At 39.5% G+C, this 14,540-nt stretch overlaps 1 protein-coding gene across 1 annotated transcript; it reads right to left on the bottom strand.

Annotated features, from left to right (window-relative positions):
• Positions 1–8,348: 8,348 nt before the first annotated feature.
• LOC308263774 (26S proteasome non-ATPase regulatory subunit 13-like) lies at positions 8,349–9,464 on the bottom strand (the record flags this gene model as incomplete). Its single annotated transcript, XM_080696829.1, has 1 exon — positions 8,349–9,464. One exon carries the CDS (start codon positions 9,462–9,464, stop codon positions 8,349–8,351), a length of 1,116 nt encoding a protein of 371 aa, XP_080552955.1.
• Between the last annotated feature and the right edge of the window lie 5,076 nt (positions 9,465–14,540).

Genomic DNA, 14,540 nt, shown 5'->3' with positions numbered 1-14,540 from the left:
GTTCTCTGAATTCAACTCCTTTGGAAAGATACCCAGGAGTGGTATAGCTGGATCATATGGTGGATCTATTCCCACCTTTCTTAGGAATCTCCACACAGATCTCCATAGTGGTTGAACTAGTTTGCATTCCCACCAACAGTGTAAAAGAGTTCCTCTTTCCCCACATCCTCGCCAGCATTTGTTGTTATTTGATTTCTTTATGCTTGCTACTCTGACTGGGGTTAGATGGAATCTCAGTGTAGTTTTGATTTGCATCTCCCTGATGGCCAGAGATGAAGAACATCTTTTCATGTATCTATTAGCCCTTTGTGTCTCTTCTTTTGTGAAGTGTCTATTTAGTTCATTTGCCCATTTCTTGATTGGGTTGTTTGTTTTGCTAGTGTAGAGTCTTTTGAGCTCTTTGTATACTCTGGATATTAGCCCCCTATCAGAATGGTGGCTGGTAAAGATCCTTTCCCATTCTGTAGGCTTCCTCTTTAGGTTATTGATAGTTTCCTTTGATGAGAAGAAACTTTTTAGTTTGATGTTATCCCACTTGTTTATTCTTGCTTTAATTTCCTGAGCTTTGGAGGTTTTGTTGAGAAAGTTACTGCCTGTGCCAATATGTTGTAGTGTTGAACCTATGCTTTCCTCTACTAGCTTCACAGTCTCAGGTCTAATTTCTAAGTCTTTGATCCATCTTGAGTTGATTCCTGTGTTTGGTGAGATATAGGGGTTTAGATTCATCTTTTTACAAATGGTTAGCCAGTTCTCCCAGCACCACTTGTTGAAAAGGCTGTCTTTTCTCCAGCGTATGTGTTTGGCCCCTTTGTCAAAGATTAATTGACTAAAGATGTGTGGGTTTGTTTCTGTATCTTCTATTCTAATCCACTGGTCAGTATATCTGTTTTTGTGCCAGTACCATGCTGTTTTTACTACTATTGCTCTATAGTATAGTTTGAAGTCTGGGATTGTAATGCCTCCTGCGTGTTTCTTGTTATTGAGAATTGCTTTGGCTATTCTAGGTCTTTTCTTTCTCCATATGAAATTCATGATTGATTTTTCTAGGTCTCTGAAGAATGTCACTGGTATTTTAATGGGAATTGCATTGAACCTATAGATCAGTTTTGGCAGAATGGCCATTTTGATGATATTTATTCTGCCTATCCATGAGCACGGGAGATCTTTCCATCTTCCAAGGTCTTCTTCAATTTCTTTCTTTAATGTTTTATAGTTTTTGTTGTAGAGGTCTTTTACATCTTGGGTTAGGTTTATTCCTAGGTATTTTATTGGTTTTGAGGTTATAGTGAATGGAATTGTTGTTTTTATTTCTTTCATTGTGGATTCGTTGTTGGCATAAAGAAAAGCCACTGATTTCTTTAGGTTGATTTTGTAACCTGCGACTTTGCTGAATTTGTCAATCAGGTCCAGAAGTCTTTTGGTTGAGTTCTTTGGGTCTTCCAGATAAAGGATCATGTCATCTGCGAATAAGGATAATTTTAATTCCTCTCTTCCTATGTGAATTCCTTTGATTTCCTTCTCTTGTCTGATTGCTGCAGCAAGAGTCTCAAGGACTATATTGAAAAGGAGTGGTGATAGTGGGCATCCTTGTCTTGTTCCTGACTGTAGCGGAAATTCTTGCAGTTTTTCCCCATTCAATATAATGTTGGCTTTGGGTTTGCAGTATATTGCCTTAATGATGTTGAAGTACTTTCCTTCTATCCCAATTTTTTGCAGTGTTTTTAACATAAATGGGTGTTGGATTTTGTCGAATGCTTTTTCAGCATCTATTGCTATGATGATGTGGTTTTTGTTCTTGGTTCTATTTATGTGGTGAATAACATGTATTGATTTGCGTATGTTGAACCAGCCTTGTTTTTCTGGGATGAAACCGACTTGGTCATGATGTATTATTTTCTTGATATAGTTTTGAATGCGTATAGCTAGTATTTTGTTTAGAATTTTTGCGTCTATGTTCATTAAGGATATTGGTCTGTAGTTTTCCTTTCTTGAGGTATCTTTATTTGGTTTGGGGATTAATGTGATACTGGCCTCATAGAAGGAATTTGGAAGAGTTCCATCTCTTTCAATTTCCCGGAACATGTTATGCAGTATTGGTATTAGTTGTTCACTGAAGGTTTTGTAGAATTCAGCTGGGAACCCATCTGGGCCTGGGCTTTTCTTTGGTGGAAGAATTTTTATTGCCATTTCTATTTCTTTGGTTGTTATTGGTTGGTTTAGGCTTGCTATGTCCTCTTGGCTAAGTGTAGGAAGGTTAACTGTGCTTAGAAATCTATCAATTTCTTCCAGGTTTTCAAGTCTATTGGAGTATAAATTTTTAAAGTAGTTTCTAATAATATTTTGAATTTCTTCACTATCTGTGGTGATATCTCCTTTTTCATTTCTAATTTTGATAATTTGAGTTGATTCTCTTTTTCTTTTGGTTAGGTTGGCCAGGGGTTTATCAATTCTATTAATCTTTTCAAAGAACCAACTTTTTGTTTTATTGATTCTCTGAATTGTTTTTTTGTTCTCTATTTCATTTATTTCTGCTCTAATTTTGATGATTTCTTGCCTTCTGCTGGCTTTGGGAATAGACTGTTGTAGAATTTCTAGATCCTTGAGCTGTGTCATTAGGTTCTTTACTTGGTGGTTCTCCGTCCTTTTTATGTGGGCACTCAATGCAATAAACTTTCCTCTTAGTACTGCCTTCATGGTGTCCCATAGGTTTTGGTAGGTTGTGTCTCTGTTTTCGTTTGTTTCCATAAATTTCTTTATTTCTTCCCTAATTTCTGCTCTTACCCATTCGTCATTCAATAGTGTATCATTCATTCTCCATGAATTTGAATACTTTCTTTCGAGTTTCCTGTTGTTGATTTCTACTTTTATTCCGTTGTGGTCTGAAAAGATGCAAGGAATTATATTACATTTTTTGAATTTGCTGGTATTTTCTTTGTGTCCCAGGATGTGATCAATTTTGGAGAAGGTTCCATGGGCTGCTGAGAAGAAAGTGTATTCTGTAGTTCCTGGTTGAAATACTCTGAAAATGTCTATTAGGTCCATTTGGTTTATGGTTTCCCTTAGTTCTAAAACGTCTTTACTCATCTTTTGCCTTGAAGATCGATCCAGTGGTGTGAGAGGCGTATTAAAGTCTCCCAGAATTATTGTATTTGGGTCTACTTGGGATCTTATGTCCAGAAGGGTTTGTTTTACAAATGTGGTTGCACCCATATTTGGGGCATAAATATTTACTATCATTATATCTTCTTGGTATAGTGTTCCTTTTAGTAAAAGGAGGTGCCCTGATTTGTCTCTTTTGATGTGTTTTAGTTTAAAGTCTGTTTTGTTGGATATTAGGGTTGCTACCCCTGCTCTTTTTTGGTCACTGGTGGCATGGTATATCTTTTTCCATCCTTTCACCTTCAGCCTGTGAATGTCTTTGGCTGTGAGGTGTGTTTCTTGCAGACAGCATATATTTGGATTATGTTTCCTAATCCACATTGCCAATCTATGTCTTTTGATTGGTGAGTTAAGTCCTTTGACATTAAGAGATATTATTGATATATGATTTTTGTTTTCTGCCATTTTGTGTTCTGTCTACTCTTGGGTGGTTTGATCTTTCTTCTTTACTTAAGTGGCCCACTTATTAACTTCCTCTCTTCTCTGATTCTGAAGTCTGCTTCTTTTTTCTTCCTTATGGTTTATTTCTTTAAGAATTTTCTCTAGTGTTGGCTTTGAATTCATGAATTTTTTGAGATTCTGTTTATCGTGAAAGACTTTGGATTCACCATTGATCTTGAATAGTAGTTTTGCTGGGTAGATGAGCCTTGGTTGGAAGTTATTTTCTTCCAGGGTCTGAATCACATCATACCAGTCTCTCCTAGCATTCATGACCTGGGTTGTATAGTCTGGGGTGATTCTTATTGTTTTGCCTCTATATGTCACCCGTCCTTTTGTTCTCGCTGCTTTTAAGATTCCTTCCTTGGCCTCTATATTGGTCATTTTGGTTATTATGTGGCGTGGAGTGGTCTTTCTTTGGTCCTGTCTCAGTGGAGTTCTGTATGCCTCCTGGACTTGAAGATCGAAGTCTCTTTCCAAATTTGGAAAATTCTCTGAGATTATTTCCTTGAAGATATTACAGATGCCCTTCGTCTGTACCTCTATCCCTTCCTCAATGCCTATTATCCGTAGATTAGGGCGCTTCATATTATCCCATAATTGCTGGATGTTTCGGTTTTGTTGCTGTAAAGATTTCTGTATATCGCTGACTGTGTTTTCGGTTTGGGATGTACTGTCTTCTAATATTGATATTCTGTTTTCCATTTCATCTAATCTTCCAGAGTTTCTTTCAATTGCTGTCTTCATTTCACTTATTGCCTCTTTCATTTCATTCCAGACCTCTTTCTGATTCTTTTTTAGTGTTTCTAATTCACCTTTAACCTCCTCTATACTTGTTTTGAATCCTTTCATCATATTGAACAACAAGATTCTGAACTCCCCTTCTTGCATTTCTAGTAGGTCAGTATTCGTGATTTCTGCTGTCTCTTCGTAATTCCTGGTTCTCATATTTGTAGCGTTCTCTGTCCTGTTTTTCTGGTTTCTACCCATCGTTCGTGAGTATTATGCTTAGTCAAATCTTAATATTAGGAGTTGGGGTATCGGCTAGTCAGCAGAGCCTTTCCAGTGTTGAGGGTGGGTGATGTGGGAGGAGCTGGGGTGATTAGTAAAGGAGTCAGATTAGGTAGAGGATATGTTTAGGTTGAGAAAGACTTTGAGTATCGTAAGGTGAAATCTTGCTAGGAATGAGAGAGAGTTAACTACTAGGATTCTTGTCGTTCGTGGAGTAATTATGAATGTAAGAGATACTTAGAGTATTAGACCAGGAGGTATATTATGTGGAAAAGTTTTGAGGGGGAAAAGTATGTAGGGTTAGTGTGGGAAGGTTTGTAAATAGGGGTGATGGAAGGAGCAGACAGACACAAAAAAAGAATAGAAAAAAAATCCACACAAGATACCAAGACTATTATGTAATCCTAGAAAAAGGGAGGAAGACCAATCAAAGGAGGAGAATGAAAATAAAGGAAGGAAAGAGGAAGAAAGAGGACAAAAGAACAAGAATAAAATAAAAGGAGCTAGCAGCTGTGTGAAATAAAAAAATAAGGCAAACTATCCAATATATATATATAAAAAACAACATGTGAAAGTAAGAGAAGTATGGGGTGAAAGAAAAAAAAATAACACAGCAATAACCATACCAAAACAAAAGCACTGTAAAAGCAATATAAAACAAAACATCCACATTAAAAGTAAAATAAACAGTCCTCCTTATTTACGCATATGGGGTCAGGCCTATATAATATGTGCGTATGTGATTGCTTTAGTAACTTTCAGAATACTATCCAATGTCTCTTAGTTTTCTTTGTACTCTATTTTTTTATCTTCTTAGGTCACTCTGGGTGTTTGGACACCTTCTCTCCTTTAGCTGCTTTAGGTTTATGTGTCCGGATGTCTGGTTTCACTGTTATTTGATTCTATACAATTCACAGGTTCTGCGAAATTCTAACCTGTGGTCAGTACCTCTGCACTCACCACCCTAGACTCCAGCCTGTGCTTCCCTACGACACGGGTGGAGCATGACCAAGGTATAATTAGAACCTCCCCCTGAGGTCCTGTGCAGATATTGTGGCCCGATGGATTTTCCTGTGTCTCTGGAAATTCCAGCTGGGTTAGCCGGTGTGGTCCCAAGATGTACCCTGGGCAAATGGGTGCTGGTTCCTGGGTGCCCACGCTTGCTGCCAGAGCTCTGCCTATTCCAAGGGTGCAGGCTGGGTGTGCTGCTTTTACTGGGCCCAGGAGTGAGTGGATGCAGCTATCTGTTGCTGCTGGTATGCTCTTCCAAGGTGTATTGAGCTGAGTTCTCGTTCTCGCTTAGAATTAAGCCTCTGGCTAGCAGGAGGGTGGGAACACCCAGCGGTGGGCCAGGAGTGCAGGATAGGTGCTCAAGGATCCAGTGCGTGGTGCCCAGTAAAGGCCTCTGCCTCCCGCGGGACGTAGAAACTGGGGGTGCCCCAAGGAGATTTCCAGTTTACACAGGGCTTTCGCAGCCTTGAAGGCAGTCTCTGGCAAGGTGGCGGGGGGGGGGGGTTAGACACCCAGGTAGGCTCCAATTTAGTGGAGAGAGTGGGACAGGCAATGACTGCTAGCAGGGAACCGGGGCGCCGACAAGGTGCGCAGAGGGGAGTGCTCGGGTCTGAGGCTTGGGCGTGCTGGGGGGTTGGAGTGCAGCGCACGCTAGGGTCCGCACTTCCCGTTGCCCGCAGGTACCTGTCTTCCTTGGTCCAGGATTCGTGGGAGTCTCTATGCTGTTGTGATCCAGTCGCTGGTGGGCACACAGAATTCTGACGTGGGAGCTGCTCGCTGTTTTCAGTCCCGGATTATCTTGCTGCGGGACTATCGGGGCTATCCTGATTCTGGCTTTGATGTTTGGAAAATGTCAGCTTTGACCTCAAGCTTTGGAGCTGGACGCAATTAATTTCTAAATTATTATTTTCAGCTTACCTGAAATTTTATATGATCATTAATCTGTGATGGCTTGGTTCAGCATCACTTGTAATCAATATAGACAATTAAACAGGAATTCTAGTAAGATTTATGGCTGCTGGGCGTGGTGGTGCATGCTTGTAATCCCAGCATTTAGGAGGCAGAGACCGGGGGATCACGGTTCACAGACAGCCTCGGCTACTTAATGAGCTCCTTCACAACTCAATGAGACTCTGTTTTAAAAAGTAAAAAGACTAAAAAGTAGGACTGGGGGTGTAGCCCAGGGGAGCAAAGCCCTTGGGTTCCATCCCCAGTACCTCAAAAAAAAAAAAAAAAGAAATATTTATGGCTAAAAGCTGATTATTCACTTTCTAAGAGAAGCAAGAAAGAATCTTCATTGTAATGGAAAATTATTTGATATGTTGAATTCTTAGTCATTCAAATTCTTATTGTGTATCTATTGTTGCAAGAATAAAATATTACTATAATTATTAATGAGTGAAAATAAAATATAAAAATTTTATGATTAGTAACTATCAAATATGTAAATAAATATGAGAATGCAATAAAAATGGTAAAGACATTAACTAGACAACATTTAGAAATCATTGACTATTCATCAAGCAAGTTTGTTTTTATTTTTATTTTTTGGTGGTACTGGGGTTCCTGGAAGCCCTTCTACCTCCGGGCTACACTTCCAGACCTATTTTTACATTTTTTTAAAATTTGGAAACAGGGTCTCCGAAGCCAGCTGGCTTCGAACCTGTGCGATCCTCCTGTCTCTGCCTCCCAAGCGTGGGGATTACAAGCGTGCGCCACCACGCCCGGCTATCAAGCAAGTTTTTTGTTAAAGTTTTTAAAAGGCACTATAAAGCTATCTATTTAATATTACCAATATTAAATAAATTAAATCTTTGTAGACTATCCTGGTATGGTTTCACATGTAGTACTAAACAAATGAGCTGTTAAAAATAGTTTTAATTTTCATATTACTCATAATTCATGGGTTTCTTTAAAGTTCAACTATGAGAATAAATTAAGGGGCTGGGAATATAGTCCAGTTGTAGAGAACTTGTCTATCATGCTTAAAGCACTGGCTTCAATCCCTAGCAAAAGAAAGAAAAAGAAAGAAAGAAAGAGAAAGAAAGAAAGAAAGAAAGAAAGAAAAGAAAGAAGGGAGGGAGGAGAAAGAAAGAAGAAGAAAGAAGAAAAGAAAGGAGAAAGGAGAGAGAAAGAAAGATAAAAGATAAAACGGTATAAAAGTTCCTCTAAAATTGAAAATAGAATTATCATAGGATCCAAAAAGTCTCTTTCTTGATATATACCCCAAAGATTTGTAAACAGGATCTTGACAAACTATTTGGACACCCGCTTTTATAGCAGGTTCCTTCCCAGTAACTGCTAAGTAAAAGCCACCCAAGTTTCTATTAATGAATAAATAGATTAGAAAAATGTGGTCTATACATACAGTAGAATGCTATTTGGCTTTAAAAAAATAATTTTTTTTTCAGGGCAAAGCAAGACATTTATTACAGAAATGCCTGAACACACAGGGAAGGGCGTGAGCTTGGTGGAGACCCACCCTGGCATGTGTCCTCCAGACTCAAGGGCCACTCATTCCCACGTACTCTTGCCCATCCTCCTTATCTGAGGCCTGGAGACCCCCCAAAAGAGCCTACCCTTGTGGTAGGCCCCCTGCTGACAGTCCTGTGTTTACAGCAACATCCCCCAGGATCCCAATCCACCCAATGCAGATCTTCTCTGCTGCCAGTTTCATGGGTCACAGCATGTCTTCCTGGGTGAGGCAGGGCCGTGGGTGACTGGCAGGACTAGGTGAGGATGTCGTGGGCCTGGTGCTCCACCAGCATCTCCATGCTCTTCACGTCCGTGTACCAGAACTCCAGGCGGTCCTTCATTCCCTTGATCTGCTGCAGATCCAGCACACGGGGCTGTACCCAGGTCATGTGCACACGCTTGTCCACCTCATCAATGCTGCCCCTCACCAACCCCACGGAGAGCGCCTTCACCTCGTTCACGGAGATTTTAGCATTTTTGGCAATTTCTTCAAAAGTAAGCTGTCTGTGGTTGGCAGGCCGTGTGAAAGTCATCTCCATGAGGCACAGCAGCTGGATCTTCCTGAGAAGCTGGCCCTCGTTGGCTGCTAAGTCAGGCTGCTGGCCCCAGGCCGTCTTCAGAGTCTGGAACCTGTCTACATCCCCACTGTTGAAGGCGTAGAGCTTGTCGATCAGCCACTGCCGGTCAGTGCTTCTCAGTGACTCCAGCACAGGGTGCTTGAGCAGTTCTCCAAAGTTAAAAACTCCCTCACCGAGAAGTCCTGCCAGTCCCAGCGTGAAGGCTCTCTCCTGCTGTTCTGACACTGGTAGATCCTTGATGTCAACGCAGCCCAGGAAGCGCAGAGCATCTTTGTAATAGGATGCGTGGTTTCTGATGGTTTGATAGTATTTACTGGAGAGGTCATAGAAGCGACTGTGAACTGCTGTGACACCGGGGAGGTTGCTGAGCACCTCTTCAACATCTTCAATCATTTCCTTTGTAACCTGGAGGTCCCCGATGTTTAATTTTAGGGCTCCAATTGCTGTTTTACACAGGATCACTGCCTCATCGCTGCTTTTCACCTTTTCACGTGTTTTTTCCAGAAAAGTAAGGGCCACATTAGGATCAGTCATCTGTCTAACCACATGAAGAATTATTTCTACCAGGGACAAAGGGTTCACCCTGTGTTCAAATTCACTGATGAAGTTTTCATAAAGCTTAATGAGACCATCTCCTTGGGCAAAGCAGGGGTCCTGTACAAAATCAAGCACCTGAAGTGTCAGTTGATGCCACAACTTCTTCGTGTAGAGCTCCTCCAGACGGTGCCACACGGCCGCCTGCCCGGGCCCGGAGCTCTGGCTCTGCTGTAAGAAGCCCGGTACGTCCTTCATGATTGCAGGAAGAGCCAGGGACCGAAACCCACCAAGATGTCAGCGCCGCGGGGAATGCGGCCGGAAGTGCTCTAGAAAATAAATATTGACATGATCAACACAGATGAGCCTGAGAACGCTATGCTAAATGGGATAGACCAGTCATTAAAAAAATAGATACCGAGCCGGGCGTGGTGGCGCACGCTTGTAATCCCCGCGCTTGGGAGGCGGAGACAGGAGGATCGCTCAGGTTCGAAGCCGCGCAGGCTTAGGGAGACCCTGTTTACAAATAAAAATATTATAAAGAGGTTTGGGAGTGTGGCCCAGAGGTAGAAAGGTTTCCAGGAGCCCCAGTACCACCAAATAAATAATAACTAAATAATAAATAAACAAATAAACAAATTAATAATAATAATAATAAATAAATAAATAATAATAAAATAATAATAAAAATAGATACTCGTTGGGCGAGATGGCACACACCTATAATTCTATTACTTAAGAGGCTGAGACAGGAGGAGCACGAGTTCAAAACCAGTGTCAGCAGCTTAGTGAGACTATGCTTCAAAATTAAAAACTAAAAAAGGGCTAGGGGAGCTAGATGTTGTGCTTTATAACTACGATCCCACTGCTTGGTAGGCTGAGACAGAGTTCGTAGGCTTGAGAACAGCCTCAGGAACACAGTAAGAGTCTCAGCACCCTAGTGAGACCCTATGTAAAAAACAAAAAATAAAAAATAAAAATGGCTAGGGTCAGAGCTTGGAGGTAGAATGTCCTTGAGTTTAATCCTCAGTGTCCACAAAAAGAAAACAAAACTAAAAAGATAGATACTTTAGAATGTCACATATTTGAGGCATGTTGAGTGTTGACAGTAATAGATATTTGAAAATGGGGGCTGTTAGGGACTGGGGAGCAGGTACAATTGGGAGTCACTATCTCATGAGTATGGAGTTTCAATTTTACCAGACATTCTAGGACATGCTTCTGGAACATTCAGAAGTAAGGAGAGTGGTTTGATGGTGAATTTCTTCTGTGGGTTGAACTACTAGCCACATATATTGAGACATCCATTGGCTCATTAACTAGTAGTAGTAAAAAGCATTATGGAGGCAGACGATGCTAATGGCTGCACAACATTCAAGGTTGGTTCTAATTCAGTACAAATCGATAGCCTTAGCCAGAATGGAAAGCAGATGCTTTTCTTTATTGCAAAACAAATACTGTCATATTCACTATAATTTCTCATTTTAAATAAGGCATCACGTAAGATACTTTCTGCACGTCTTTGCTGTAGTGCTTAGTTAAAAGACTCAAAGAGCTGGGCGTGGTTGTGCAGACATGATCCTAGCACTGGGGAGGCTGAGACAGGAGGATCGCAGTTCTCGGACAGCCTCAGCTACTTAGTGAGGCTCTTTGCAACTCAGGGAGACCCTGTTTCAAAAATAGAGAATAAAAAATAGGACTGGGAGTGTAGCTTGGAGGTAGAATGCCTGTGGGTTTCAATCCCTAGTACCACACACACAAAAAAATGAAGTTCAGTCACATCTGATAATACAGATTTCAAAGAATAAAAACTGAGAATATGTGCCTCCCTCTTGGACATATTACTGAAATGGTTAGGAGTAAGGAGATTGATTTTTAATGCTAAATTTCTTATGTGAGTAGAATTATTAGGCATCACTATTGAGATAACCATTCACATATTCTTTCATTCATTGGTTTATTATCTCAAATATTTACAGACTATAAGAGTATGTTACGAGCTGGGTATGGTGGCACCTGTAATACCAGTACTTGGGAGGCTAAGACAGGAGGATAACAGGTTCAAGGTCAACCTCAACAAGTTAGCAAGACCTCATTTCCAAATAATAAAATAAAATAGAGCTGGGGCATAGCTCAGAGGTAGAATGCCACTGGCTTCAATTCTTAGTACCAGAGAAGAGAGGAGAGGAGAGGAGAGGAGAGGAGAGGAGAGGAGAGGAGAGGAGAGGAGAGGAGAGGAGAGGACAGAGTGAGAAGAGAGGAAGAGAGAGAAAGAGAGAGAGAGAGAGAGAGAGAGAGAGAGAGAGAGAGAGAGAGAGAGAGATTTACAAACTATATGCAGACACTATTACATGCTGAAAATGCAGAAATTTAAGACATTAAAGAGATCATGACATAGTTAGGAAGATATATTTAATCAAAAAAAGAAAAGAATGGAAAAGAAAAGAAAAAATGCTGGTTCCCTGTAAATGTTGTTAGTCTACATAATAAAACTTTGAAAGCCAAGGAAAGTTTTCATGGACATCTTTGTACAATGTTCAGACCACAAGTCTCTCTAAGATGACTTGTAAGATCTACTCTATATTTTAGGATCTTATATAATTCTACAATAAGAATAAAATATTATTCCCAAGGAAGTACCTCAGTGAAAAAGACCACTGGATTTGAAATAAAGAACTGAGTTCTAATCCCACCTCTACTACTAAAGTATCCTGTGACACAGACTAAGTCTCTTATTTTTTCCCCCTGAGTTTAAAGTTCTTAGTAATTAAATAAGTGTGAATGTGAAACCGAGACTTCAGTGGAGACCTCCTGAATTTTGAGATCCCAGGAATATGGAATATTAGCTCAAAAAGCTTCAGGCAGCTAGCAGACCCAACTCAAAATAGAGCTCTTGTAGGCTACAACTGGCAAAGGCCATTGGGAAGGGTAACCCAAGCCTTTTGGGACATATATCTCACCACCACCCTCTAGACCTGGAGCTCCAGGATTTATGTGTACCCTGATAGATTTCAGTCTTTTCCTAGTCCCATCTTTCTTTCTATCCATATGTTTCTCCCTTTTGGAATGGAAATGTTTACCCTGTTACCCATCCCACTATTGTTTATTGGAAGTGTGTAAGTTACTTTTTGATAGTTATAGAAGCTCACAGCTGAAAGTTAGCCTTAACTCTCAGAGGAGGCTTTAGACTTAGATTTTTGAGCCTTATTTTATTTAGACAATTTTTTTTTAGCATTTTGAGAGTTTTATTGAAGATTTTTAGACTTATTTTTTGTTAATGAAGGAACACAGTAGGAAATGTGGCCTCCAATTAAAACCATGAGCTTTTAAGAACATAAGTCCAATAATATTATTTTGGAATTATTGTTAATGGTGATTTAAATATTTTTTAGTAAGTACTTTTATTTTATTCTTTTGGTGATGTTGGTATTGGAGATTGAACCCAGGGGATATTCTGCTTCTGAGTTATACCTCAGCCCTTTTTAAAATGTATAGTTTAAAATAGGTTCTTTCCATTATATACATATGTGAGAATACCAATGTCAATCTCAATATTATGTATGGAGAAGGAGAGGGAGTGTGAAGGGAGCAGTGTGCATGTATATTATTATCACTCTGAATTAATTATTATGTGAGACTACAATAAACCAGTAAATGTGCATATATATGTGCTTTTATATATATTCTTATATATATGTATTTTTTTCTACATAAAAAGAAATAGGATCTTCCTAAATTTTTAGTACACTCTTCTAGAACCCGTGATCCTCTTGTCTCAGCCTCCCAAGTACTGGAATTCAGCAGTATAACACCATGTCTGGCTTTGGTTAGTAGTTTTTGGTATCTGAAAATTGTAATTTTTTAATGTCAATGTAACCAATGACATTCAATTATTAAGAAGACATAGATCTGCCACTTCAAGGAAAAATACTGGTGACATTTGATAATAATCTTGTGTGTAACAAGACCTATGCTTGAGGCTAACTTATTACCCTCTTTTCCCCAATTTAAGTTTAATTCATATTCAGGGTTGTTTTTTTTTTACTTAATATCATCTTCAATAAATTATTCAATTCTTCTTAGTTATAATAGGCAATTATTTATGTTCTTTTAATAATATAAGAGAGAAGAGAGTCCCTAGAAAAAAGAGAGAAGAGAGTCATTAAATACTTTGTAATTTTAAAACATGAACATATTTCTACTTTATGGAGATAAAACAGAAACTATATATGGCGATACAGGTTGATAAACTATATTTCTATTTTTATATAGCACCATTTTTCTCTATTTTTTTTGTACAGGATATTGAATTCAGGGGCATTCAACTTCTGAGATACACCCCTGGCCCTATCTTTTTTATTTTTATTTTTATTGAAACAGGGTCAAAATTAAGTTGCTGAGGGACTAGCCAAATTGCTGAGGCTGTCCTGGAACCTGCAACCCTTCTGTTTCATCTTCCTAAGTACTGGAATTACAGCGGTGAGCCACCACCACATCAGGCCTTTTTTTTTTTTTAACAGTTATTTGAATTTATTGTGCTATTCAATGTCAATATTCTTTAGATATAACTGAAACATGGAGGTTTTTTTTTGTTTTTAGCTGTGTTATCTAAAGCAGATGTGATGCAGTGATAAAGTGGTGATATGAACGCATAATAATCACATATTTTGTTGTTTTACACCATAAATCCTAGGTAGATTTTTACAATTTTTATACTTTTATTGGTGCATTGTAATTATACATCACAGTGAGGTTCAAAGTGATGTAAACATTCACACATCTCACACTGGCTGTGTCCTTTCAGATCTCCCATCTACTCTACTCTATACATGTTGGTGAGATTGAGAGCGTGCCTTCATATATGGGCATAACCCTGTTTGAACTGTTTCCTTGATTCATTTTTTTTCCCCCTTCACTTCCTCCCCCAACCCCCTTCCGGTATTCTACTCTTCTTGTTTATCTAAAGACCTTTTCGTTTCCTATTTTCTCTCTACCTTCCACATATAAGAGAAAACACATGATGCTCCTGGCTTTCGAGAGGCTGGTCTCACTTGGCACGCTCTCTTCTAAAGTTCTATCTGTTTTCCTACACGTAACCTAACTTTTTTCTTCTTTATGTCCGAGATACATTCCTTTGTGTGTATGCTGTATTTTTCTTTATCCATTCCCTTGTTGATGGACACCTCAGTTGGTTCCATAATTTGGCTATTGTGAGTTGTGATGCTGTAAGCTTGGATATGCATGTATCACAGTAGTATTTGACTTTGGTTCTTTGGGGAAGATGCCAAGGAGGAGTGGTGTATCTGTGTCGCGTGGTGATTCTATTACATGCCT

This window comes from Muscardinus avellanarius (genome assembly GCF_963383645.1).
Source record: "Muscardinus avellanarius genome assembly, chromosome: 5".
Taxonomy (NCBI): domain Eukaryota; kingdom Metazoa; phylum Chordata; class Mammalia; order Rodentia; family Gliridae; genus Muscardinus; species Muscardinus avellanarius.
The sequence above is the reverse complement of the archived record's forward strand: the minus strand, read 5'-3'. Positions and strand labels throughout refer to the sequence as shown.